This window comes from Dasypus novemcinctus, chromosome 9, assembly GCF_030445035.2.
Source record: "Dasypus novemcinctus isolate mDasNov1 chromosome 9, mDasNov1.1.hap2, whole genome shotgun sequence".
In the NCBI taxonomy this organism is placed as follows: Eukaryota; Metazoa; Chordata; class Mammalia; order Cingulata; family Dasypodidae; genus Dasypus; species Dasypus novemcinctus.
Window position 1 is genome coordinate 88,447,665 of NC_080681.1, and position 25,540 is coordinate 88,473,204.

Genomic DNA, 25,540 nt, shown 5'->3' on the forward strand with positions numbered 1-25,540 from the left:
GCAGTTTTATTGCACTATATTCACATACCATATGTATATCATTGGCTTTTTTTTTTTTAGCTATTACAAAGCCTTTATTGTAAAACTGTAAAATAAATAGAAAAATAGATTTAAATTGAAAGAAATTACAAATTTTAAAAGAGAGTAGGGGGAGTGATAAAAAAGAAATCATACCACAAGTGTAAATGTTAGTGTATACCAGTTCCCACAGTAATTCAGAATACTAGTTAATATTTCAGTTCTACTGTGGTCTTAATTTCTGGGACAAAACCCAGTAGATCTTGTGGTAAATACCAGTGTTATCAAAATAAATAAAAATGTACCTCCTTCCCCCCAAAAAAGAATGCAAGGTCAGGTTAGATTTTTTTTTTTAAGATTTATTTTATTTATTTGTTTCTCTTCCCTTCCCTCTCACCCCCCTCCCCCCCCCCTCCCGGTTGTCTGTTCTCTGTGTCTATTTGCTGTGTCTTCTTTGTCCGCTTCTTTTGTCAGCAGCACAGGAATCTGTGTTTCTTTTTGTTGCATCATCTTGTTGTCAGCTCTCTGTGTGGGTGGCACCATTCTTACGCAGGCTGCACTTTCTTTCACACTGGGTGGCTCTCCTTATGGGGTGCACTCCTTGCACATGGGGCTCCCCTATGCAGGGGATACCCCTGCGTGGCACGGTACTCCTTGCATGCATCAGCACTGTGCATGGGCCAGCTCCACACAGGTCAAGGAGGCCTGGGGTTTGAACCACGGACCTCCCATATGGTAGAAGGACACCCTAACCAATGGGCCAAGTCTGCTTCCCAGTCAGGTTAGATTTAATATATTCAATTATAAAAATAGATAGCTTAGCAATGAACTTTATAAATGTAAATAATAATTTAAATAGAGTAGAAATTAATTATAGCATAATTCTAATTTTTATATTACAACTGTAACTATTGGACATAATAATATCCGAGAATGAAATTATTAGTTTAGTTATTTAATTTCCATTTAGGGCATAATTTTTTCTAGATAATCAAATTCCTATTTGGGAATTCTTAACAACTTATTGGAATGAATTACAGCAGATAACAATTTTCCAAGTCATAATTTTATGAGGTAGAAAAACTTAAAATTTTGTTCAACAGTAGTTATGATCATTATTGATCCAGATAGATTATTTTAATTAAATAGTACAAATAAGAAAGGGTTAAAAAAAATGAAATATCCAAACATATATCTCTTCTCTAGACTTCCTCAATTAAAAGCAAATGTTTATTTCATATGAAAAAAATAACAGAATACTGATCACAGGAAAAATTTGCCGGTTGCATTGAGTAATTAGTATTCATATACTACAGTGTTGTTATTTTACATTTATCTCATCTACTTCAGCTCTTTTTTGGTTATTATTTGCATGGAATATCTTTTTCTAACCTTTCACTTTTATCCTAGTTGTGTGCTTACATCTCAGGTGTGTGGTCTCTCGTAGACAACATATATACGGCTCATATTTTTTACCCATTCTATCAGTCTGTGTCTTTTGATTGGGGTGTTCAGTCCGTTAACATTCAGTGTTATTACTGTAAAGGCATTACTAACTTCATCCATTTTGTCCTTCAGCCCTCTGTTGTCATATCATTCTTTTGCCTGTCTTTTTATCCTTTAGTTTATCCTTCCTAATAATCTTCATTTCTAACTTCTCCACATCTCTTGCCCTTGTTTTTTCCTTTCAGTTTGCAGTACCCCTTTTAGTATCTCTTGTAAATCTGGTCTTTTGGTAACATATGCTATCAGTTTTGTTTGTCTGTGAAATCTTTGAGCTCACCTTCATTTTTGAAGGACAGCTTTGCCCGATACAGAATGCTTGGCTGGCAGTTTTTGTCTTGCAGTACCTTAAATACATGATACCACTTTCTTTTCTCTATGGTTTCTTGTTCGCTTGATTTTTCTTTATTTTTTTTTCAATGTTACATTCAAAAAATATAAGAGGTTCCCATATACCCCACCCCCTCCCCCCACTCCTCCCATATCAACAACTTCTTTCAACATCTTGGCACATTCATTGCATTTGGTGAATACGTTTTGGAGCACTGCTTTGTGGTTTCTGATGAGAAGTCTGCACTTAATTTTACCGATTTCCCCTTGTATGTGATGCTTTGCTTTTCTGTTGCTGCTTCCAGAATCTTTTCTTTATCTCTGAATTTGTAATTCTGAATAATAGGTGTCTCGGGATAGGTCTGTTCAGATTTATTCTGTATGGGGTGTGTTGTCCTTCTTGGATATTGATATTTATGTCCTTATAAGGGTTGGGAAGTTTTCGTTCATTATTTCCTCAAATAGTCTTTCTGCCCCTTTTCCATTCTCTTCTTCTTCTGGGACACTAATAATGCAAATGTTTGTGTATTTTGTATTGTCTTTCAATTCCCTGAGACTCTGTACCATTTTTTCCATTCTGTTCTCTTTCTGTTCTTCTATCTTTTCAAGTTCAGATGTTCTGTCTTCGAAATCACTAATTGTGTCTTCAAGTAATTCAAATCTGCTCTTATATGCCTCTGATCTATTTTTTTTTAATGGTCAAATACTTTTTTTTGTCTTTATCTTTTTAATATTACATTAAAAAAATATGAGGTCCCCATATACCCTCCACCCCCCTCACCCCACTCCTCCCCCCATAACAACAACCTCCTCCATCATCATGAGATATCCATTGCATTTGGTGAATACATCTCTGAGCACTGCTGCACCTCATGGTCAATGGTCCACATCATATCCCACACTTCCCCACAGTCCACCCAGTGGGCCATGGGAGGACATACAATGTCCGGTAACTGTCCCTGCAGCACCACCCAGGACAACTCCAAGTCCCGAAAACGCCCCCACATCTCATCTCTTCCTCCCACTCCCTACCCCCAGCAGCCACTATGGCCACTTTCTCCACACCAGTGCCACATTTTCTTTGATTACTAATCACAATAGTTAATGAATAGAATATCAGTAAGTCCACTCTAATCCATACTTTATTCTTCCATCCTGTGGACCTTGGAATGGTTGTATCCACTCCATATCTATCTCAAGAGGGGGCTTAGATTCCACATGGATGCTGGATGCAATTCTCCTGCCTTTCAGTTGTAGGCACTCTTGGCTCCCTGGTGTGGTGGTTGACCTTCTTCACCTCCATGTTAGCTGAGTGGGGTAAGTCCAATAAACCAGAGTGTAGGAGCTGAAGTCTGTTGAGGCTCAGGGCCTGGCTATCACATGGTCAGTCCAGAGATTCAGGTCCCCTGGGTATACATTAAACCCCAGCACCAACTACAGTTCTGGTAAAAGTAACAGGAGAGGCTTGTAAACAAAGATCCATCTGAGACCAGCTCCATCACACAGAAACACAAACTCCAAAGTAGGGCCAACTGACATGGCACTGAACTCCACCTGCCACAACGTGTGAGTCTCTGTAGAAGAATACTGGTGTGGGATGTTATTGACAGGCAACACATGGTTGGCAGGGAGTTCTCCAGAGCATATATCCAGGGTACATAAAAATGTTTGGATATTTTCATAGTGGATACAATTAAAAACAACAACTGAGGGAGTGCTGAGTTCCTAGCCAGGGGAGCTCTATCACAGTCCCTAAAGGAACAGCAACCATCCCCCAAATGCAACGGCAAAGACCAAAAAAGAAGGAAGGTCCAACAATGAGCCCTTGATACTAATGACTATGCTTGTGAGCCTGTGCACCTGAAATAAGGCCTAGAGCTGCAGGGTGCCTAAGAGTTACCTCCTGAGAGCCTCCGTGTTGCTTAAATGTGGTCAATCTCGAAGCCAAACTCAGTATGTAAATGCACTCACTGCCTTCCCCCCAGCATGGGACATGACTCCCAGGGATGAGCCTCCCTGGTGCTGAGGGATTACTACCAAGTACCAGCTGATGATGTAACTAGAAAATGACCTTGAATTAAAGGGTCAACTCAGACCAGCAGAATATCTTAATCTACATATAATACCAGGAGTTAAAAATGTTTTTTGACCTGAATCAAAGGGGAAAATGGAAAGGACAAATGAGTTTATATGGCTATGAGTCTCCAAAAAGAGCCGGGAGGTTACCAGAGGGGTTGCCCTTATGTACACCTCAGCAGAGTCCCAGAGACAGATAATGTAGATACAACCCCCCAGGTACTGGTTCTTCTGAGGGCTACAGAGAGCCCACATGTTCTGATCTATTTTTAATCTCATCCATCATGTTTTTCATTCCCATAAGGTCTGTTACTTTTCTTTGCAGGCTTACAAATTGTTCTTTATGTTCTCCCAGTGTCTTCTTAATATCCTTTATTTCTTTAGCCATATTTTCTTTAAATCCTTTGAAGTGATTTAGGGGAGTTGTGTGATATGTAATGTAATTGTAAGGATATGTTCCATGGTCTTGAAATATTTGTTTTACTAGACTATGGGACAATGGTGTTTTTATCTGGTAGGGCATTTATGTCTGATCAAAGAACAAGAATGAAAGTTTTTAATATAAATTCAACATGATAATTATTTTAGAATAACAGTTTGCTTTGAGAGAACAAATGTATTTTCTTTTCTATTAGTATCATTGCATTTGGAGATTAAAATTATATTGCAGATAGCTGGTGCAGCTCAAGTGGTTGAGTTCTGGCATACCACATACAAGGTCCTGAGTTCAATCCCCAGCCCTGGTACCTTAAAAAAAAATTATATTGCTAATATCTAAATCCTGGAAGAGAAGTAGTTAGCAGATTTTTAGAGAACTCATTTTAATAGAATTAGAAATTAATACATTCTTAGTTACCTCTTTCTTGGTTTTAACATTGGAAAGATGAATAGATATCCTCTGTTTTTTTTTTTTTTTTTTAAGGAGGTACCAAGGATTGTATCCAGGATCTCATACATGGGAGGCAGGCTCTCAACACCGAGCTACATCAGTTTCCGTCCTCTATTTGTTCTTAACTTGAAGAGAAAAACTTCCTTTGGAAAAGTGAATGGACTGTAAATAGTGAGCCTCCATTTAAAAATTATAAATCTAGCATTTCACCCTCTAGCCATTCCTTCCACAACAGTTGCATTTCATTCTCTCTGCCTTTCAGACTTTTCAACTGTGCGTTTTTTCTTCTTTGGAGGCAGCAAGTGCTTTCCCTACCTCTTGGCTTTAGAAAGCTGCAAAGTTACCTCTGTGGCCCCTACTCTGTCCCTTGTACCCTAACTCTGAATAGTCACAGTTTCTACAGAGAGGGCACTCAGCTCTTTCATAACATTTGCTGTATGTAAACATCTAAAATGGATGTTTTTATCTTTTGAATCAATTTAAACAAGGAGGAGGAGGTAACATTTACTGATGCTAGTTTGCCAGCACTAGATTAATGCTGGCATACAAAGATAAAAGAACTCCTTATGGAGCTCAGAGTCTAAGTAGGAAAACATGTTTTCTGACCAGATTTCTGACATTTAGTGATTTAAGGCCTATAATGAATCAGAAAAGGATTCATCTCTAGAGAAGATTATATATTGGTTCTGCCCTTTCTAATATTTGTGACAAGACCTGAATCTTGATGAGTAGTCAGGTGGGAAGAGAGAAGAGAGAATACATTCTTGAGGTTTTCCCTGGCAGGTACCATTGGCCGGGTGGAGAGGAATTGTGGGAAAGAAGGCTGAATTAGGTAGGTCCTTAAACATGTTAAGGAATTTGAATTTAATTCTACTGAAGAGCAGTGTTTCCAAAATAGGGTGTACTTACAGCCAGGTGGTATGTAGGGTGGAGTACCTAAAGAAAAGATTAGAGTTTCTAGTTCTTTTAATTTTATCTCTTCCTTTTAAAGTATCTATTTTTGTATATGTTATGTAATAAGCATATATCAATATAATATGCACATTTAAAAATAAATATAAAAAGTAATTTAGTAAGTAGGGATAAATGTTTAACTTTTTTTTTAATGTTTGGAGATCACTGTTTTAGGTTGTCTTTTTTTGTAGTTTAATGTATTTTAGTAGCAAACTTATAGGAACAGCACAGAAGACAAACAACATTGAAAACATGTACTTGCATGTTGGACAACTCAGAAAAGTATAATGAATGGATGGAATCTACTGTATGATAAAAATGCTACAAATAGCATTTGTTGCCATCAATTAGAAATTTACTTGTTTAAAAAAAAAATCCAAATACTGGCCTTGTCCAGAAAAATTAAACAGGTTTATTTGTTTTTTGGCCTTGTCCAGAAAAATTAAACAGGTTTATTTGGTTTTTTGTTTTGTTTTGTTTTTTTGTTGCACGTGTATGGCGCCATTCCTGGGCTGGTTGCACTTTTTTCACACTGGACGGCTCTCCTTACAGGGTGCACTCCTTGCGCGTGGGGCTCCCCTACGTGGGGCACACCCCTGCATGGCATGGCACTCCTTGCATGCATCAGCACCTCACATGGGCCAGCTCATCACATAGGTCAAGAGGCCCTGGGTTTGAACCCTGGACTTACCATATGGTAGGTGGGTGCTCTTAAACCTATCCATTGGGCCAAATCTGCTACCCACAGGTTTATTTGTAATTGTTATAAAGTTGAACTTAACTGTTGAAACTTGTTCACTGAAACATTTTGACTTGCATTAATGCTTTATGTCCCCACATTTATATTAAAAATTCACAAACAAATGAAAATGGAAAAACTGTCAATACCTGATTTCTGTCCCCTGTTTTTCCATTCCCAATCATATACTTAGGTACCTTTTGACCCCATGTGAAAAAAGTAATGTTCAGAACTACCAATAACATGAAGAAGACAGCCAGATAGGCCTCACTTGTCTCCTGCAAAGCACAGATATGTTTTGAAGTCCTGAGCGATTTCTCACCAGACACTGGAAGGGAAGTTTGTGAATCAGAAGTGCATTGGACTTCTGATAGCATCTAATTTCATGGAGTTCCACTGTACCAGGCCTGTAACGATAAGGTTTCTTCAACCCTCTGGTAGAGGGGTTTGCTTCTGGGGGACTTTACTGCTGGTCGACTTCAGCCTGCTTTGTATAAACCATGGCACAAAGACCTCCTCACTACCCCTTCCCCCCCAGCTGAGTGTCGAGTGAGAGGTGGGAGACCAGTTGAGACCAGAAAAAGATTTTGAGACCTGAACTAAAATTGTTTACTGGAGATAAAAGAGAAGGAATTGGGAACAAATGAGATGTTGGGGTGGAGGACTTGGCAGGAGAGGAGGGAGTCCCAGGCTATGGCCAGAATTCTGACTTTACTTCCTGGATGGTTATGATGCTATGATTGAGCTAAGGAACACAGGAAAGAAGTTTATTCTGAGCCTAGGCATTATTGCCTTTCTTATTTACAGGCTAATTAGTCATTTGTTCTTTTTTTAAAATTTAATATTGTTTTTTAATTATCTTTTTTTAAAGTTAATAGATCACACAAAACATTACATTAAAAAGCATAAGAGGTTCCCAAGTATCCCATTCCCCACCCCCGCACCCTCATCATTTTTTTTACGTTGTATTTTTTTGAAGATACGTAGTCAGTCAACCACCACACCAGGAGACCTAGAGTGCCTAAACTACAAGCAGGAGAATTGTATCTGTCATCCATGTGGGATCTAAGCCCCCTCTCGATATAGAGGTGGAGTGGACATCACCATCGCAGTCATTTGTTCTTAAACCTGTTGCTCCAACCTCAGTGAAAACAAAGTGGCACTTGACCCTTAAATGTGCTGTATACTTTGGGGAGTGCAAATTGGGAGCCTTTTCAGGTACATTGAATCAAAGTTGAACCTGGTGAGTTCTACATTGCAGATAATGGTGGATGTTTATCAACACACACAAAACCATTGGGGATTGGATTGGGCTTGGACCAATTAGGGAAATGTAAATTTTAATCATTCACAGTCTCACCAACTAGTTGAATTCATTAGTTCAATATGTACAAGGGTAGAGTACAGGATGGTGATTTGGATCATAGCCATTGTTTGGGGAAGTGCTGGGTGGGTAAAATCATGGTAGTTATATTGCCCTGACAGTTTTTTTCCAGAGGAGTAAGTGTATTTTTCTTTCTCCCTGCCACAGGAAATAGTTTGCCAGATTGTATTATTTATAACAATCTGTCATGGAACAGCTGCCAGGATAAGAAAAGAGGCTATTCCCAGTAGCTTTCCCTACCTCCTACCCTAACATCACTACCACACACATACATCCAGTTTTCTGATTTAATTTTTGTGTTGTTGTTTTTTCCCCTCTAGATTTTCTTAGTAGTTTTGATTTGGTTGAAAATGCTCTTGTAATGAGAGATTCTGGGTGTTGCCATGGCTTGGTAATTGGGTTTTCTGAGCTTAATTTGTTTGCTTTAGCCACAACTGACTGGCAGTAGTTTGGGTTTTGAATTCCTGGGTGTCTTGATTTCTTTCCAGACACTAAAATGCTGCCTTCATGTGGGGACCTTGTATGTCACTACTTTGTCAACAATGCACACATTTTGCTGTCCTATAGAACTGTGCTTTTTGCCCTTAGCATTGCCCTGGCTTCTCTAACAGAGCAGGCTTGGGCTTCCAGTTGATATCTGCAGAAGAAGAGGCATTTTGTTGGTATTAAAACAGAACTGGGTACCTAAAACACAAGCCAGCTGAGGATTAGGGAACTTTCAAGTTGATTATGTTTAAGATAGATTCAACTACTTCATAGCCCAAGCAGTCCATGTTTATTCAATGGCTTGTGGTCACATGTGATCAAAAATACCTTTCTGGAGGGGAAGTGGGCTTGGCCCAGTGGTTAGGGCGTCCATCTTCCACATGGGAGGTCTGTGGTTCAAACCCCGGGCCTCGACCCGTGTGGAGCTGGCCCATGCACAGTGCTGATGTGTGCAAGGAGTGCCGTGCCACGCAGGGGTGTCCCTGCATATAGGAGCCCCACACGCAAGGAGTGTGCCCCGTAAGGAGAGCCACCCAGCACGAAAGAAAGTGCAGCCTGCCCAGAAATAGCACCGCACACACGGAGAGCTGACACAACAAGATGACACAATAGAAAAAAGAAACACAGATTCCCGTGCCGCTGACAACAACAGAAGCAGACAAAGAAGACGCAGCAAATGGACACAGAGAACAGACAACTGGGGATGGGGGGGGGGGGGAAGGGGGGAGAAATAAAGAAATCTTTAAAAAAAAAAAACCTTTCTGGTTCTTACCAGTTTTTTCTACTTTTCAGAGTTCCTGTTAGTAGAAGGACATTTGCATTTCTGATATGGACTTTACGTTTGTAGAATAATAACCAAAACAATGAGGTATGAAATTATTTCAAAATAAAAAGCTAAAAAAAATTTTAGTCAGAATAACAGGGGAGCAGATTAGCTCAAGTAGTTGAGTGCCTGTTTTCCATGTAGGAGGTACTGGGTTCAATCCCTAGTACCTCCTGAAAAAAAAAAGTTTGCTTTACTTCCAGGTTTTATACAACTGTTTTTTAAAAAGGATATTGTAGGTATCTGTTTTTGTTGGAAGATAAAAACTATAAATGAAATAATGGGGGAAGTGGATATGGCTCAAGTGATAGGGCTTTCATCTACCATATGGGAGGACCTGGGTTCTATCCCTGAGACCTCCTGGTGAAGAAGAAGAAGAGAAAGCGTGCCTGCCTGGCAAGCCAGTGCCTGAGCAAGTGCCCAAGTGGTGACCTAGTGCCCCATGCAAGTGAGTCACGCAGCAAGATGATGACGCATCAAAAGAGAGACAAGGGAAGAGTCAAGGTGAAGCGCAACAGAAACCAGGAACTGAGGTGGCGCAATTGACAGGGAACCTTTCTCTCCATCAGAGGTCTCCAGGATCGAATCCCAGTGAATCCTAGAGGAGAGAAAATGAGAAGAGAAGACAACACAGATAGCAAAAACAGCAGGGTGGGAGGAGAGGAAGGGGGGAAAATCAATCAATCATTTTTTTTAAATGGTCATTTATTTTCTTTCTTTTACAGCTTTTATAAAAATGTAAGGAAAAGTAAATAGTATCATGAAGGTATAAGGATGATGTATTTTTCTTTTTAGGCTTTTGTTTCTTCTAGGATTTCCAGCTTTGGAAACAAAGTACATTGATTAGACAGCAAAGATTTTTCTTTGGAGGGGATGGATTTCCAAAGAAGACTGAAATGTGTTTGGTGTAGTGACTCTTACATGATGCGTTATCTGGGAATAGAGGCAAGAGAGGAACTAATGGAATAGCACCTCCATCTGTGTCCTGGGCCCTTTCAGACTGAAGTCTTTCTTTTCACACTTGAACAGATGGCACGTAGACATTGCGGTGAACGATCTGTTCCCTGTGCTCCTTTGAGATTTTGCATTCAGTTTAGCAAAAAGTCATTTAAGAGCAAAGAGAAAAATGAGCCTGCAGCCTGTTCACAATTATGCAGGACTTGTTAGGCATTCACTGTGCTGACAGATTTAAGCACTTTTGCAGATAATGAATGATAACAGCATTTCTTTTCTTTTCTGAGGCAATGTTGTCACATCTTCAGAGGCATCTGCATTGGGGTCATTTTCTTCACATTGTGTATACTTAATAATTCAATTTGTTGTAGAACAGCCAACTTGGAAAAATCAGTCATTTATTAGAGAAACTTAGAAAAATAGATAGGAGATGTTTTCCTCAGTGAACTGTCATTCTATTATGATGAAATAGACAACATCTGTACTGCTTTAGTGACAATTGTGTAGTTGTCTTTAGTAATAGCCACATATCTCCAGCCTTTCTAAACATTTTTATAAAGAAGATTCTGCAGGTTATTTCTTCCTCAGCTTGCTTGTATGTAGACTGATTTGTTAGTGTTCGGAAGTTGAGTTCCTGGTTGTTGAGTTGCAGACTTTTTTCCCAAAAAGATGATATTTATGGGCACTTTTTTTCTTAGTCTCAGAGTTAAGATCCAGAAAGAATTATGGGAGCCTTAAACAAAGGGTAGAGAGGAAAATGGATGTGGCTCAAGTGATTGGGCTCCCTTCCAGCGTAGAGGAGATCCAGGGTTTGATTCCTGGGGGCTTCCTGGTGAAGACAAGCTGGACCATGCAGCAAGCTGGCCCAAGTGGAGTGCTGGCCCACACAGGACTGCTGGCCCATGCAGGAGTGCTGGCCCACGTGGAGAGCTGACGCAGCAAGATGACGCAACAAAAAGAAACACAGAGGAAAGACAATTAGAGACTCAGGAGACCTGGGAACTGAGATGGTGTGAGAAACTGACCACTCCAGATGGTCCCAGGATCATTCCCCAGTGCTGCCTAAAGAGAAAACAAGCAGACACAGAAGAATGTGCAGAGAATGGACACAGAGAGCAGACAAGGGTGGGTGGGAGCTGGGGGGCAGCGGGGGAGGGATAAATAATCTTTTTTTTAAAAAAAGGGGGGTAGAGAAACTCCAAATTTGAACTTCTTAACCTTATGAAGCCCACAAAAGAAATTGCTTAGGCTGTAGATAATAATTGTATGTAGAAAAAGAAATGATGGTTCTGGTACATTCAGAATAAGAAATTTAAGGTAGTAAAACAAGGCATTCTGATGGTTAAACCTCCACATGAGTGTAATGTGAGTTGTAATCATCCACATTCCCACCCAAAGCCGGACTCTAGATTTTAAGTTAAAATCTCAGGGAAGCTGGAATCACAAAAATTTCCATGTAGATATTCACTTTATTCTGGAACCTGGAATAATTTAGTCCCCTGTTTCTTGACTTTTTAAAGTAGCCAAAACTTATTCAGAAAGCTAGAAAATAAAATTAATAAAAGAGGAGCTGCTGTAATTTATCAAGAAGGGCAGTAGGGAACCAGACTTTTCTTAGGCACCTCTGGGAAACTAGGTGTACTATTGAGAAACAATGATATTGTTCATTTAAAATGAGATTTAAGGAATTTGTTTTCCAATGGATTGCTTTTGAACCTCTGTTTTCTGCATTTGTGATAAAACATAATGGCAGAATGCATAGAAATATGTTTAAAATGTATTGAGTAACGTTGTTTAGACACTCATACTTAATACTTTCTAATCCAAAATTCTGCCATGTTCCAGCATAGGGCTTGACATAACGTTATTGCTCAATACACATAAAATAATTGAATCATTGCAAGTTATAATCCAGTTTCTGCTTGGGCAGTTCCAAAGATGGGGAAATTATTGCCTTACAAAGTTATTCTTTTTGACTAGTTCTGATTGATAGAAAGTTAATATAAAAACCCAAAATACTTCTGTTAATGTTTTACGTACTGTTCTTGTTTTGCTCCTGGGCTTCTCCAGTAAAATTTGATCCTTCATTCAGACTGTCAGGTATTTGAAGAATACTGTTATCTGTTTCTTTTTTGTGTTTTAAAAAGTTTATTAAAGTGTATCATTCATACATGAACATACATAATAAGCAAATAGTAAAAGTTGTGAATTTACAAAACAAGCATGTGTAACATCACACAGGGCTCCCATACACTCCACCACAAATACCTTGCATTTTTTGTGAAACATTTGCAACAAATTATGAAAGAGCATCATCCAAGTATCACTACTAACCATACCATATCTTATATTTTGTGTATTTCCCCCTCAACCCACCCTATTGTTTTTTTGTTGTTCTTAAACCAGTTTATCTACAGTATACAATCAATGGCATTTGGTATAATCACTGAATTGTGTATTCATCACTTCAATCCATATTAGAGTATTTTCATTATCGAAAGGAAGGAAGGAGGAAAAGAGGAAGGAAGGGAGGGAGGGAGGGAAGGAAAGAAGGAAGAAAGGAAACCACTATCATATCCATATGTTAATGCTACTAATTACAAATCCTATCATATGATTTCACCATTTCTATTCATTTACAAACATTTACAAACAACTTTTTACTAATTCTTCACAGATTAAACTTCAGTTTTCCATTCTTTAACTAACTATATTCTTTTCTCTGGTGGCTTATATTCTAACTATTAACTACATGAGTTTCTACATTAGTTCATAACAGTGAAGTCATACAGTATTTTGTCCTTTTGTGCCTGGCTTACTTCACTCGACATAATGTCCTCCAGGTTCATCCACATTGTCATATGCTTCATAACTTGATTTCTTCTTACAGCTGGATAATATTCCACTGTGTAAATATACCAAAGTTTGTTTATCCATTCATCAGTTGATGGACACTTGAGTTGTTTCCATCTTTTGGCAATTGTGAATAATGTCACTGTAAACATCAGTGTGCAGATGTCTGTTCATGTCACTGCTCTCAGTTCTTCTGGGTATATACCTAGTAGCAGTATTGCCAGCTCACATGGTCGATCTATTTCTAACTTGCTTAGGAACTGCCAAACAGACTTCCACAGTGGCTGTACCATTCTATATTCCCACCAATAGTGAATAAGCATTCCTATATCTCCACATCCTCTCCAACACTTGTAGTATTCTGGCTTTTTTAATAGTGGCCATTCTGGTAGGTGTGAAATGGTATCTCATTGTAGCTTTAATTTGCATTTCCCTAATAACCAGTGATGCTGAGCATTTCATCATGTGTTTTTTCACCATATGTATTTCTTCTTTAAGAAAATGTCTATTCAGGTCTTGAGTTGTAGGATCGCTTTATATATCGTGGATATTAGACCCTTGTTGGATGTGTTTTTCCAAATATTTTCTCCCATTGAGTAGGCTGCCTTTTTACCCTCTTCACAAAGTCCTTTGAAGTGCAAAAGTGTTCAATTCTGAGCAGGTCGCATTTATCTATTTTTTCTTTTGTTGCTTGTGCTTTGGGTGTAAGGTGTAAGAGATCCCTACCTACTACAAAGTCTTGTAGATGTTTTCCTATGTTATCTTCTAGTTTTATGGTCCTGACTTTCATGTTTAGTATTTGATCCATTTTGCATTGATTCTTGTATAGGGAGTGAGATAAGAGTCCTCTTTCGCTATACTGGTTATGGATATCCACTTCTCCCAGCACCATTTATTGAAGAGACTGTTCTATCCCAGAAAAGTGAACTTGGTAGGCTTATAAAAAATCAGTTGACCATAGAAGTGTGAGGGTATATTTCTGAACATTCAGTTCAGTTCCCTTGATCATTGTGCCTACCTTTATGCCAATACCATGCTGTTTTGTTCACTGTAGCTTTATAATACATTTTAAGGTCAGAAAGTGTGAACCCTCGAACTTTGCTCTTCTTTTTTAGGATGTTTTGGCTCGTTGGATTATCTTTCCCTTCCAAATAAATTTGGTGATTGACTTGCCTATTTCTCTAAAGTAGGCTGTTGGATTTTTGATAGGTATAACATTGAATCTATAAATAAACCTGGGTAGAATTGACATCTACATGATGTTTAGTCTTATAACCATGAGCATGGAATGTCCTTCCATTTTTTTAGGTCTTCTTTGATTTCTTTCAGCAGTGTTTTATAGTTTTCTGAATACAGATCCCTTCCATAAATATTTGAATCTTTTTGTTGCTATTGTAAATGGAATTTTTTTTCTTGATTTCCTCCTCACTTTGCTTATTACTAGTATATAGAAGCACTACTAATTTTTGCATGTGGATCTTATATCCTGCCAATTTCCTGGACTCATTTATTAGCTGTAATAGCTTTGTTGTAGATATTTTGGGATTTTCTAAATATAGGAGCATGTCATCTGTGAATAGTGAGAATTATACTTCCTCTTTTCCTATTTGGATGCCTTTTATTTTTTATAACAGTGGTGGCAGTGGGCATCCTTGTGTTGATCCAGATCAAATAGAAAAAGCTTTTAAACTCTCTTCATTGAGTACAATGTTGGCTTGTGGGATTTTCTTATATGCCCTTTATTACATTTAGGAACTTTCCTTCTATACCTATGTTTTAAAGTATTTTTATCAAGAAAGGATAGTGGATTTTGTCAAATGCCTTTTCTGCACCAATCGTGATGATGATGTGATTTTTACTCTTCAATTTGTTAATGTGGTGTATTATGTTAATTGGTTTTCTTATGTTGAACCACCCTTGCATGCCAGTAATAAAACCCACTTTATTGTGATATATACTTGTTTTTATATACTGTTGGATTTGATTTGCAAGTATTTTGTTGAGAACTTTTGGATCTATGTTCATTAGGGAGATTGATCTGTAATTTTCTTTTCTTGTGTCTTTATCTGGCTTTGGTATTAGGGTGATGTAGGCTTCATAAAATGTGTTGGGTAATTTTCCCTCCTTTTCAGTGTTTTGCAAGAGTTTAAACAGGGTTGGTATTAATGCTTCTCAAAATGTTTGGTAGTATTCACATGTGAAGCCATCTGGTCCTGGACCTTTCTTTGTTGGAAGATTTCTGATGACTGGCTCAATCTCTTTAAGTGTGATTGGTTTGTTGAGTTCCTGTATTTCTTGGTAGGGAGTCAGTGTAGGTTGTTGGTGTGTTTTTAGAAATTTTTCCATTTCGTCTAGGTTGTCTAATATGTTGGCATACAGTTTCTACTAATATCCTCTTATGATCCTTTGTATTTCTGTGGGGTCAGGTGTAATGTCCCCCCTTTCATTCCTGATTTTATTTATTTGCATGTTCTCTCTTTTTTTCCTTTGTTAGTTTGCCAAGTGTTTGTTGATTTTATTGATTTTCTCATAGAACCAGCTTTTTAATTTATTTTCTCTTTTGTTTTATTTTTGTTGTTCTCAATTTCATTTATTTCTGCTCTAATATTTGTTATTTCTTTCTTTCTGCTTGCTTTGGAAAGGTTTGCTGTTCTTTTTCTAATTCTTTCAGAGTATCCCTCTCAACACTGTCTTTACTGTATCCCATAAGGGTTTTTTGTTTGTTTGTTTTTGTTGTTGTCTGTTTGCTTGTTTTTGAGGTACCAGAGTGGGGAGTGAACCCTGAGACCTTGTGTGTGGGACTCTGGTGCTTACCCACTAAACCATATTGGCTTCCTTCCTTGAGTTGGTTTTTTCATTTGTTTGCTTGTTATTTGTTTTTAAGGAAGCACTGGGAACCAAACCTGGGACCTCCCATGTGGGAAGCAGGCACTTAACCACTTGAGCCATCCCCTCCCTGTATCCCATAAGTTTTGATATGTTGTGTTCTTATTTTCATTCATCTCAATATATTTACTAATTTCACTCACAGTTTCTTCTTTGACCCACTGATTGTTGAGGATTTGTTGTTTAGCCTGCACATATCTGTGAATTTTCCCCTTTCCCATCTATTATTATTTCCAGTTTGATTCCATTATGATCTGAGAAGGTCCTTTGTATAATTGCATTCTTTTTATATTTATTGAAACCTGCCTTGTGACCTGACATGTGGTCTGTCCTGGAAGAAGATCCTTGAGTACTTGAATAGAATGTATAACCCACTGATTTGGGATGCAATGTTCTATTAGGTCTAGCTCATTTATCATATTTTTCAAGTTTTCTCTTTCCTTGTTGATCTTCTGTCTGTTGTTCTGTCTAATGATGTGAGTGGTGTGTTGAAGTCTCCAACTATTATTGTAGAGATGTCTTTTTCTCTCTTCAGTTTTGCCAGATTTTGCCTTATGTATTTTGGGGCACCCTGGTTAAGTGCATAGATATTTATAAGTATTATCTCTTCCTGGTAAATTGTCCCTTTTATTAATATATAATGGTCTTCTGTATCTCTTATAACTTTTTTGCACTTAAAATCTGTTTTGTCCGATATTAGTATAGCTACGCCTGACCTTTTTTGGTTAGCATGGAGTATCTTTTTCCAGCCTTTGACTTTCAGCTGGTCTGTATCCCTGTGCCTAAGGCAGGGGAACTTACCCAGATGTCCATGAGCTTGAACTGAAATTAAAAAAACTGTTCTCACATGTATTGGTGTGGTGTTATATATTTATTAAATAATACACAGTATAGTGTAGACTTTGTAAGGGGGCCATGGTTTTATCTGACTGGAAAAGGAGTCTGTGGAACAAAACATGTTAGACTTCCACCATTTTATTCTTTGGTTTTCATATGTCATATGTTATTTTAGCCTGTCTTTTTATTCTTTTGGTTATCCTTTCTACTGTTCTTGCCTTCTACACTCTCCTCCAAGCCTCTCTCTCCTGTCTCTTTCTTTCAGACGTTGGCATTCTGAGTAGGATGTGTCTTGGAGTATGTCTATTTGGATTTATTCTGGTTAGGGTATGCTGTATTTCTTGGACTGTAAATTCATTTCTTTCATGAGAGTTAGGAAATTTTCAGTCATTATTTCCTCAAGTACTCTTTCTGTCCGTTTTCCCTTCTCTTCTCCTTCTCTAACTCCCATTACATGTATGTTGTTGTGCTTCATGTTAGCATTCAACTCCCTGAGCCCCTGCCCAATTTTTTCCTTTCTTTTCTCTCTCTGTTCTTTTCTCTCTTCCATTTCAGCTGGTCTGTCTTCTGTATCATCTACTCTTTCTTATATCATTTTGCATCTGCCTGTTGTAGGCCTCTAATGTGCCCCCCCACCAGATGGCTCCCTTGTCTGTTTTCTCGCTGTTTTTGCTCATTGTCTGTTCATTTTTGCTCATTGTTTTTGTTCATTGTCTATTTCTTTTTTTTAATAGGCACTGGTAACTAAACCCGGGAGCTCCCATGTTGGAGGTGGGCACCCAACTGCCTGAGCCACATCCACTCCCCTCTAATGTGTTTTTGCTCTCACCTACCGTATCTTTCATTCCCATGAGTGCCGTTATTTTCCTATTCAGGTTTTCAAATTCTCCTTTATGCTCCCTCAGTGTCTTCCTGATGTCCTGTATGTCTTTAGCCATATTGTCTTTCAACTCATTAATTTGATTTTGGAAATTTGTATGACTCTCTTTTATTAGTTGTCTCAAATCCTGCATCTCATCTGGGGCTTGCATATATTCCTTTGCTTCGGTCATTTCTTCCATCTTCCTTGTATGGCTTGTAATTTTTCGCTGATGTCCATGCATCTGATTGCATGTGTAAAACCTGGTTGGATTGTGTTTGCTGCAACATTGACCACAACGTGATAGACGATCCTACCTGGAGGCTAAGAACCTTGCAATTCAGAGTTTTTCAGAGGCTGTTTTCCAGCCTTTGCTGGCAGTCCCCTCCTTTTTCCTGGGTAGGAAATAATTCCACTCCCGTCTGTGTCCTCAGTATCCAGTGTCATTCAGTAGGGAGGGTGATTGAGAGGGTTGAATCTCTTTGTCCTATTTGGTTCCCAGGGCAAACAATGGTGTGGCCCCTCCCAGCCTGGAAAGGCTTGTGGAAAATAGCATACCAAATTTATGGACCAAAATCTAAAACAGCCTTACGCTGCATCCCTCTCTTTTCCTTTTCCTGGGGAGGTGGATCCCTCCAGCCTCCTCTGTCTGTAGCTACAGGCCAAGGCAGGAGAATTCGAAATTGTCTGCTCATAGGGTGGGAAAGGATGCTGGTGGCTACAATTGTCTTTTATTTTTTTAGCCATGTTATCTTTTCAACTCCATGATTTGATTTAGCTGATTTGTATGAACCTCATTAATTAGTTTGTTTCAAGTTCTGTGTCTGGTCTGGAGCTTTGATTTGCTCCTTTGCTTGAGTCATATCTTCCTTTTTCTTTGTATGGCTTGTAATTTTTTGCTGATGTTTAGGTATCTGATTCTATGCTGAGTTTACTCTGATGTTCACTTTCTCTCTCTTGCCACAGTTACAGTTAAGTAACTGTGTGCTACTTCTGTACTTTGACACTTGGTTCAACTTGTTCTAGATATTTAGGATTGCCCCTGTTTAACTGCTCAAGCCAGGGCTAAGAACCCAGTAATGGGGTGCAAGCCAATTTCCAACGGCCTTGGAGAGAGTGGCAGTAAAGGTACCTGCTTGCCTCTTTTATTAATTATTATTATTTTTCCTTTTTCATGCATTTTTCTGGTCTGGCCAGCAGATAACATTCTTTGGCAGCTCTCTCAGCTTAGACCCTGGTGCTATGGGAGAATGCATTCAGAGTAACTCCTCAGGCAGTTGGACAATGTAGAAGCAATGTCCTCAGGGTTGGTAAGCCTCACAAACTTTCTCAGAGGCTATTCTTCATCCTTGGCCTACCACACCCTATCTCCCTCTACCTCCTCAGCAACCATCCTGGAGCACTAGGAAGGGCGTTTGGGAGGGCAAATGATCTTTAGCTCCCTTCATGCTTTCAGTGCAAATAATGTCGTGGCCCCACCCATCCTGGAAGTGTGGGTCCCCTCCATTGCAACAGAGCAAATAAGCAGGCCAAAATCTAAATTTGCTGAAGGCTGTGTCTCTCCCTCTCCCCTTTCTTGGGGAAGAGGACCCCTTTGACCCTCTTAGTCTGCAGCTGCTGCAGTCCACAGACTGTTTGCTCTGTAGATGGGGGGATGGACACCCACTGCTGCTGTACTCAAGGGATTTTTCAGCCAGCTGGGACTCCTTTCCTTTGCCCCATCTCTGTGTTTCTTAACCCCACATCCTACTCCTTATCCTGCCCACTGACTCCCTCACATACAATCTTTTCTTTTTCTTACTAAACATCCTCTGTTCTTTTAGCTGTTATTATTTCCAGCTCTCTTACTATCTTGATCACCTTCTTATTGGTACTTACTACTTATCAAGGTTACTCTTAAGATATGCTTCTCCAGTTGGACATAATACTCTAAATTTAGATCCACCTGGCCCCCAATACAGCAGACTAGAACCACTCTTAAAGGGGTCTTTAAAGTAGCAAAACTATATATTTTTAAACAGTCTTCAGTAATGAAGATTCTTTAGTTATATAAATAGTCATTACTAGCTATTAGACCCAAACAAGTTATATAAATCCTATCTGGTTTCTTCTGTAAGGTTCAAACAATAACAGTGCTTACTGTATAGGGTTGTTGTGGAAAAAAATGAGATATTATGTGTAAAATAGTATCACAATTCCTGACAGACATTATTTATTAAATATTAATTATCATTAGTTATTGTCATTAATCTGAATTACTAGAACAGTAATCAGAAAATATGCCATTATGTAAAACCTTTCCATCATTATTTATTAATTTGCCAAACAATTATTAAATGCCTATGGTGTGCCAGGTACTATGGTAGGTAGGTTTTATTTTTCTCATCCATAAAAGTGGGGACTAATAATACTAATGATAACAACCAAAGCCCCATAGTATATAAAGATTAAATGAGTGTTTTGCACACACCTGAGGTTGTATTATAATTGTTTATTAGCTAAACTGAGTTCCTGAAGGGTGGAGCATTATATTCATCCTTTTTCCTAGTTCTTTAGTCAATTGACTGCCCTATAGTGTTTCATAACCATATTGAATCATCAAACTCTGTGAAAATGCTTTTAAAAATTAAAGGAATATATAAATATAAGAACATTAATTACATAGTCATAGAAATTATCAAGGTGGTGGTTGTCAGACTCTGTTCCTTAAGTCCCAGGGTTCCAAAGATGCCTCAGAGACTTCCCAACAAGACCCACAACGGGGAAGTAAAGATTACAGATCATTGCCCAGCACAGTTCAATTAGAACAACCCCATTTTTTAAAAAAGATTTATTTATTTTATTTATTTCTCCCCAACCCCTCATTATTTGCACTCACCATCTGTTCATTGTGTGCTAGTCTTCCTTATAGGAAGCACTGGCAGCCAAACCTGGGGACCTCCACGTGGGAGGGAGGTACCCAATTGCCTGAGCCACCTCCCCTCCCCACTTTGTTGTCTCTCTCATTATGTTTTTCCTCCTTGTGTCTCTTGTTGCATCAGCTTGCTGTGCCAGCTCGCTGTCCTGCTTGTCTTCTCTAGGAGGCACTGGAACTGAACCAGGACACCTCTCCCCCCATGTGGTAGCAGGAGTTCAATTGCTTGAGCCACATCCACTTCCCACAACCTCATTTTTTCAAAATTTATTCCTGCACCCCCCAATCCCACCACCTGCATTGTGCTTGCTGTCTGCTCTTTGTGTCCATTCCCTGTGTCTGCTTATCTTCTCTTCTCAAATTCTCTGTGTCCATTCCCTATGTCTGCTTATCTTCTCTTCTCAAATTCTCTTTAGTAGGCACCAGGAACCAATCCTGATACCTTCTGACATGAGAGAGAGGCACTCTATTGCTTGAGCCTCCTCAACTCCCTGGTGTTGTATCTCTCATTGTCTTTCCTCTGTGTCTCTTTTTTGTTGTGTCAGCTTGCCTTCACCAGGAGGCATAAGGAACCGAACCTGGGGCCCCCATTTGGTAGATGGGAGCCCAGGTGCTTGAGCCACATCTGCTGCCCAATGCCATTTTTAAAAACTTGTTCTGCTGCTTTTAAAAAGGTTGAAACCCAATGTACAGTTTGTGTTGGCTTCTAAACTGTCTTAAGTTTATCCTGTGATGATTTGTGTGATCTACTACCCTTTGTGATATTGACTTTTCCCTTCTCCCTTTGACAGACTGATGTGCTGGTCCTGAGCTGTGATCTTATAACAGATGTTGCCTTACATGAGGTCGTGGACCTATTCAGAGCTCATGATGCATCACTTGCCATGTTAATGAGAAAAGGCCAAGATGGCTTAGAACCAGCTCCAGGTCAAAAAGGGAAAAAAAAAGCAGGTAAATAAGACTGGAGTTTGATTTATATGTTTGCTGGGTTTTTATAATAGCAATTATTATTTATGCTTTCATTTCACCAATATTTATTAATAACCTACTTTTATACCCCAGGCACTGTCCTAGAGGTTGATGACATAAAGTCAAGGAAGATACAGTCTTTTACTTAAAGAGGGTTTTATATGGGGAGAGGCATACTCAAGATTATTTGCATTATGTTTAGGCTCAAATAATTGAATGCATGTGTCTAAGAAACAGAAAGTCTAATTTGAAAATCAAAGTTTTAGAAATATTTTAAACTTTGATTTCAAATTTAATTAGATAACTTTCAATGACTTAAGTTATTATTATAAATTTAGTATGGTTAATTCTTTTTAATACCCCAATCTCCCTAAATAGCCAACAAACACCATCATAGTTGCTACCATGCTTGCCTTCATATAGTTAGAGCATATGATTGTGTTACTATGAACCAAATATATTGTGTAACATATTGTATGATTCAAAAAAAGTTTATATGTATCTAGTAGAAAAAAAAGAATTAGAACATACTTATTTTGATATTTTCCTAGAATTTTATAGTAGTATTTAGTTAAGTATTAATACTACTATTTAATTAAGTACTTATTAATCTGCCTAGAGTCGTAAGAATCTTACCAGACCAGAAAAAAAAGAATAGGATTTCAGTCCAACCAAAGTTATAGAATTTGGTTATTGATCTGTGGATTTTTGGTTAGCACATGATACCTGATGGCTTTTCCCGAAGTGTTTTGAATCTGAGTCACTGATTCTGTGGCTGGACTGCTATTTATAACTGAATGTATGACCAAAAGCTTTTTATGACCACATTTCATTATATACTTTTAGCGTTTTGTCACATGGAGTTTTCCCCCGGATGATATGTTCTTTAGGTTTTGCTTAGCCACATTATGTAATCCACTGTCCTGTCTCTGTTATGCATTGACTAGCCTGTTAGAATTATTGGAAGCTATATAGGGCTTATTAATATATTACTCTCTTTACCCCTCCCTCCCTCTCTATCTCTTTCTTTCATCTACTATCTATCTATCTATCTATCTATTTTTTTGAACATCTGAGAACAGGATGCACACATCATACTCTTTGGACATATACTAGTTCCATATACATTTCCTATGAACAAGGCTATTCACTTATGTAATCACCTTAAGTTACATTTACCAAGTTCAAGAAATTTAACATTGATATAAAGCTTACATTCTATATTTCATTTTTCCTTATGTCCCGATATCCAAATTGGAAGGAAGAAGTATAATATCCTATTTGCAGGTGACTTGATCTCATATACAGAAAATCCCGAAAAATTGACAGCAAAGCTAATGAAACTAATAAATTAATTCAGCAAAATGCTGGGGTACAAAAACAATATACAAAAATCAGGAGCATTTCTATATAAAAATAATGAATGATTTGAAGAAGAAATCAAGAAAAGTTCCATTTATATTAGAAACTAAAAGAATGAAATATCTGGGAGTAAATCTAACCAAAGACGTAAAGGAATTGTACACAGAAAACTGCAAGACATTGCTAAAAGAAAAAATTTTTTAAAGATTTATTTATTTATTTATTTCTCTTTCCCCACCCCACCCCAGTTGTCTGTTCTCTGTGTCTTTTTGCTGCATCTTCTTTGTCTGCTTTGTCAGCTGCACGGGAATCTGTGTTTTGTTTTGCTGCATCATCTTGTTATGTCATTTCTCCGTGTGGGTGGCGTCATTCCTGGGCAGGCTGCACTTTTTTTTGCGCTGGGCAGCTCTCCTTACGGGGTGCACTCCTTGCGCGTGGGGCTCCCCTACGCAGGGAACACCCCTGCGTGGCATGGCACTCCTTGCGCGCATCAGCACTGCACATGGGCCAGCTCCACACGGTTCAAGGAGGCCCGTGGTTTAAACCGCGGACCTCCCATGTGGTAGACAGACGCCCTAACCACTGGGTCAAGTCTGCTGCCAAAAGAAATTTTTTAAAGGTCTAAAATAAATGGAAAGAGATTCCATGTTTTTGAAAGACTAAATATTGTTAATATGCCAATTCTACCCAAAGAGATTTACAGATTCAGCTCAATTCCAATCAAAATTAAACAGCTGGGGAGCAGATGTGGGTCAAGCACTTGAGTACCTGCCTCCTACATGGGAGGTCCCAGGTTCGGTTCCCAGTGCCTCCTAAAGAAGACAAACAATGAGCAGACATCAAGCAAAAACAATGAACAGATAACAAACAAAAACAACGAACAAGACAATGAGCAGACTGCAAGCAAAAACGAATGAGCAGGGAGCGAAGTGGCTAAAGCAGCTGAGTGCCCACCTCCCACATGGGAGTTCCTGGGTTCAGTTTCCAATACCTCTTAAAGAAAAAACCAGACAATGAGCAAAAAACAAGCAGACAACGAGTGCAAACAAAGAACATAAACAACGAGCAAACAGAAGGTGCCATCTCAGGGGCAGGGGTTATTCAATGGCAATGGAAAAGCCAATCATCAAATTTATATGGGAGAAGTAGGTGTGGCTCAAGCAGTTGGGCACTTACTTACCACATGGGAGGTCCCGGGTTCAGTTTCTGGTGCCTTCTAAAGAAGACAAGCAAGACAGCAAGCCAACACAACCAGTTGGTGTGGTTAGCTGATGCAACAGATGATGTAACAAAGAGACTCACAATGAGAGACACAGCAAGCAGGAAACAGTGGCTCAGGCGATTAGGCACCTATCTTCCTTCCACATGGGAAGTCCCGGGTTCAGTTCCCTGTACCTCCTAAAAAGAAGATGGGCAGACACAGCACACAGTGAACAGACACAGAGAGTAGACATCAAGCATAAACAACAAGGGAGGGGGAGAAATAAATAAAAACTTGTATGGGAGGATAAAGGGCCCAGAATAGCCATAGCCATCTTAAAAAAGAACAAAGTTGAAGGACTCACATTTCCCAATCTTAAAACTTATTACAGAACCGTAGTAATCAAAACAGCATGTGGGGAGCCAATGTGGTTCATCAATTGAGTGCCAGCTTCCCACATACAAGGTCCCAGGTTTAATTCCCAGCCCCAGTACCACAAAAACAAAACAAAACAAGAAAGAAAGAAAAAAAACACAGCATAGTACTGGCATAAGGACAGAAATATAGATCAAAGTAATCAGATTGAAACTTCAGAAATCAACCTTCACATTTATGGCCAACTGATTTTTGACAAGGGTGCCAATGGAGATAGAATAGTCTCTTCAACTAATGGTGATATGAAAATCAAGCTGATGTCCATCAATCATCTAGCAAACAGAAATCATAATCTTATGCAACCAAATCACAGAAGTGACATTTTATTACCTTTGGTATTTTCTGTTGGTTAGAAGCAAGTTGCTAAGCCAGCCCACATTCAAGAGGATGTGAATGGCAGATACTAGTTTACTATTGTGGGGGCCACCTTAGAGTCTGCCTGCCACAACTGGGCTCACTAACATATCTAGGACCTCAGCTACGACACTTGCATTTTTCTTTCTGTGTAGTCTCTTATCCAGGATGCTAACCCAGGCTTGTTCACATGGAGGCAACAACAGGTTCTAAGAGAGTAAGAACAGAGCCAGAAAGCCTCTCGAGGCTTAAACTCAGAACTTACACAGTGTCACTTCTGCCACCCTCTGTTAGTCAAAGCTCGCCACAAGGCCAGGCCGAATTCAAAGGGTAGGGAACTGATTCCACCTCCTAGTAGGAGGACCTGCAAAGAATTTTTCACCATTGTTAATCCACTACAAACATTATTGGTTTTGATTTACTAATATTTTGTTTAGATCTTTGTGTTTATATAATGAGTGAATATAACTGGAGTTTTCCTTTCTCGTATCTTTGCCTGGTTTTAGGATCAGGATCATGCTGATCTCATAGAATGAGTGGGGGAATACTCACAACCTCAAACACAGTGCATGTCACACGGTATTTGCATGGATACATTTATTAATTGAATAAATGAATGAATAGAGAGGATGCAACTTTCCTGCAAGTTTGAAATTATTTCAAAGTAAAAAGTGAAAAAAAAAAAACAAGGAATATAGAGGAGACAGAAGGCTC

The 25,540-nt window shown here is 38.8% G+C and overlaps 1 protein-coding gene across 3 annotated transcripts in view; it reads left to right on the forward strand.

Annotated features, from left to right (window-relative positions):
• The window catches only part of EIF2B3 (eukaryotic translation initiation factor 2B subunit gamma), a 221,529-nt gene that overhangs the window by 50,822 nt on the left and 145,167 nt on the right, over window positions 1–25,540 (forward strand). For all 3 annotated transcript variants that reach the window (XM_058303694.2, XM_004461239.5, XM_058303695.2), the window contains exon 4: window positions 21,297–21,456. In XM_058303694.2, coding sequence (XP_058159677.1) covers window positions 21,297–21,456 — 160 coding nt within the window. The remainder of the gene's footprint in view (window positions 1–21,296; window positions 21,457–25,540) is intronic.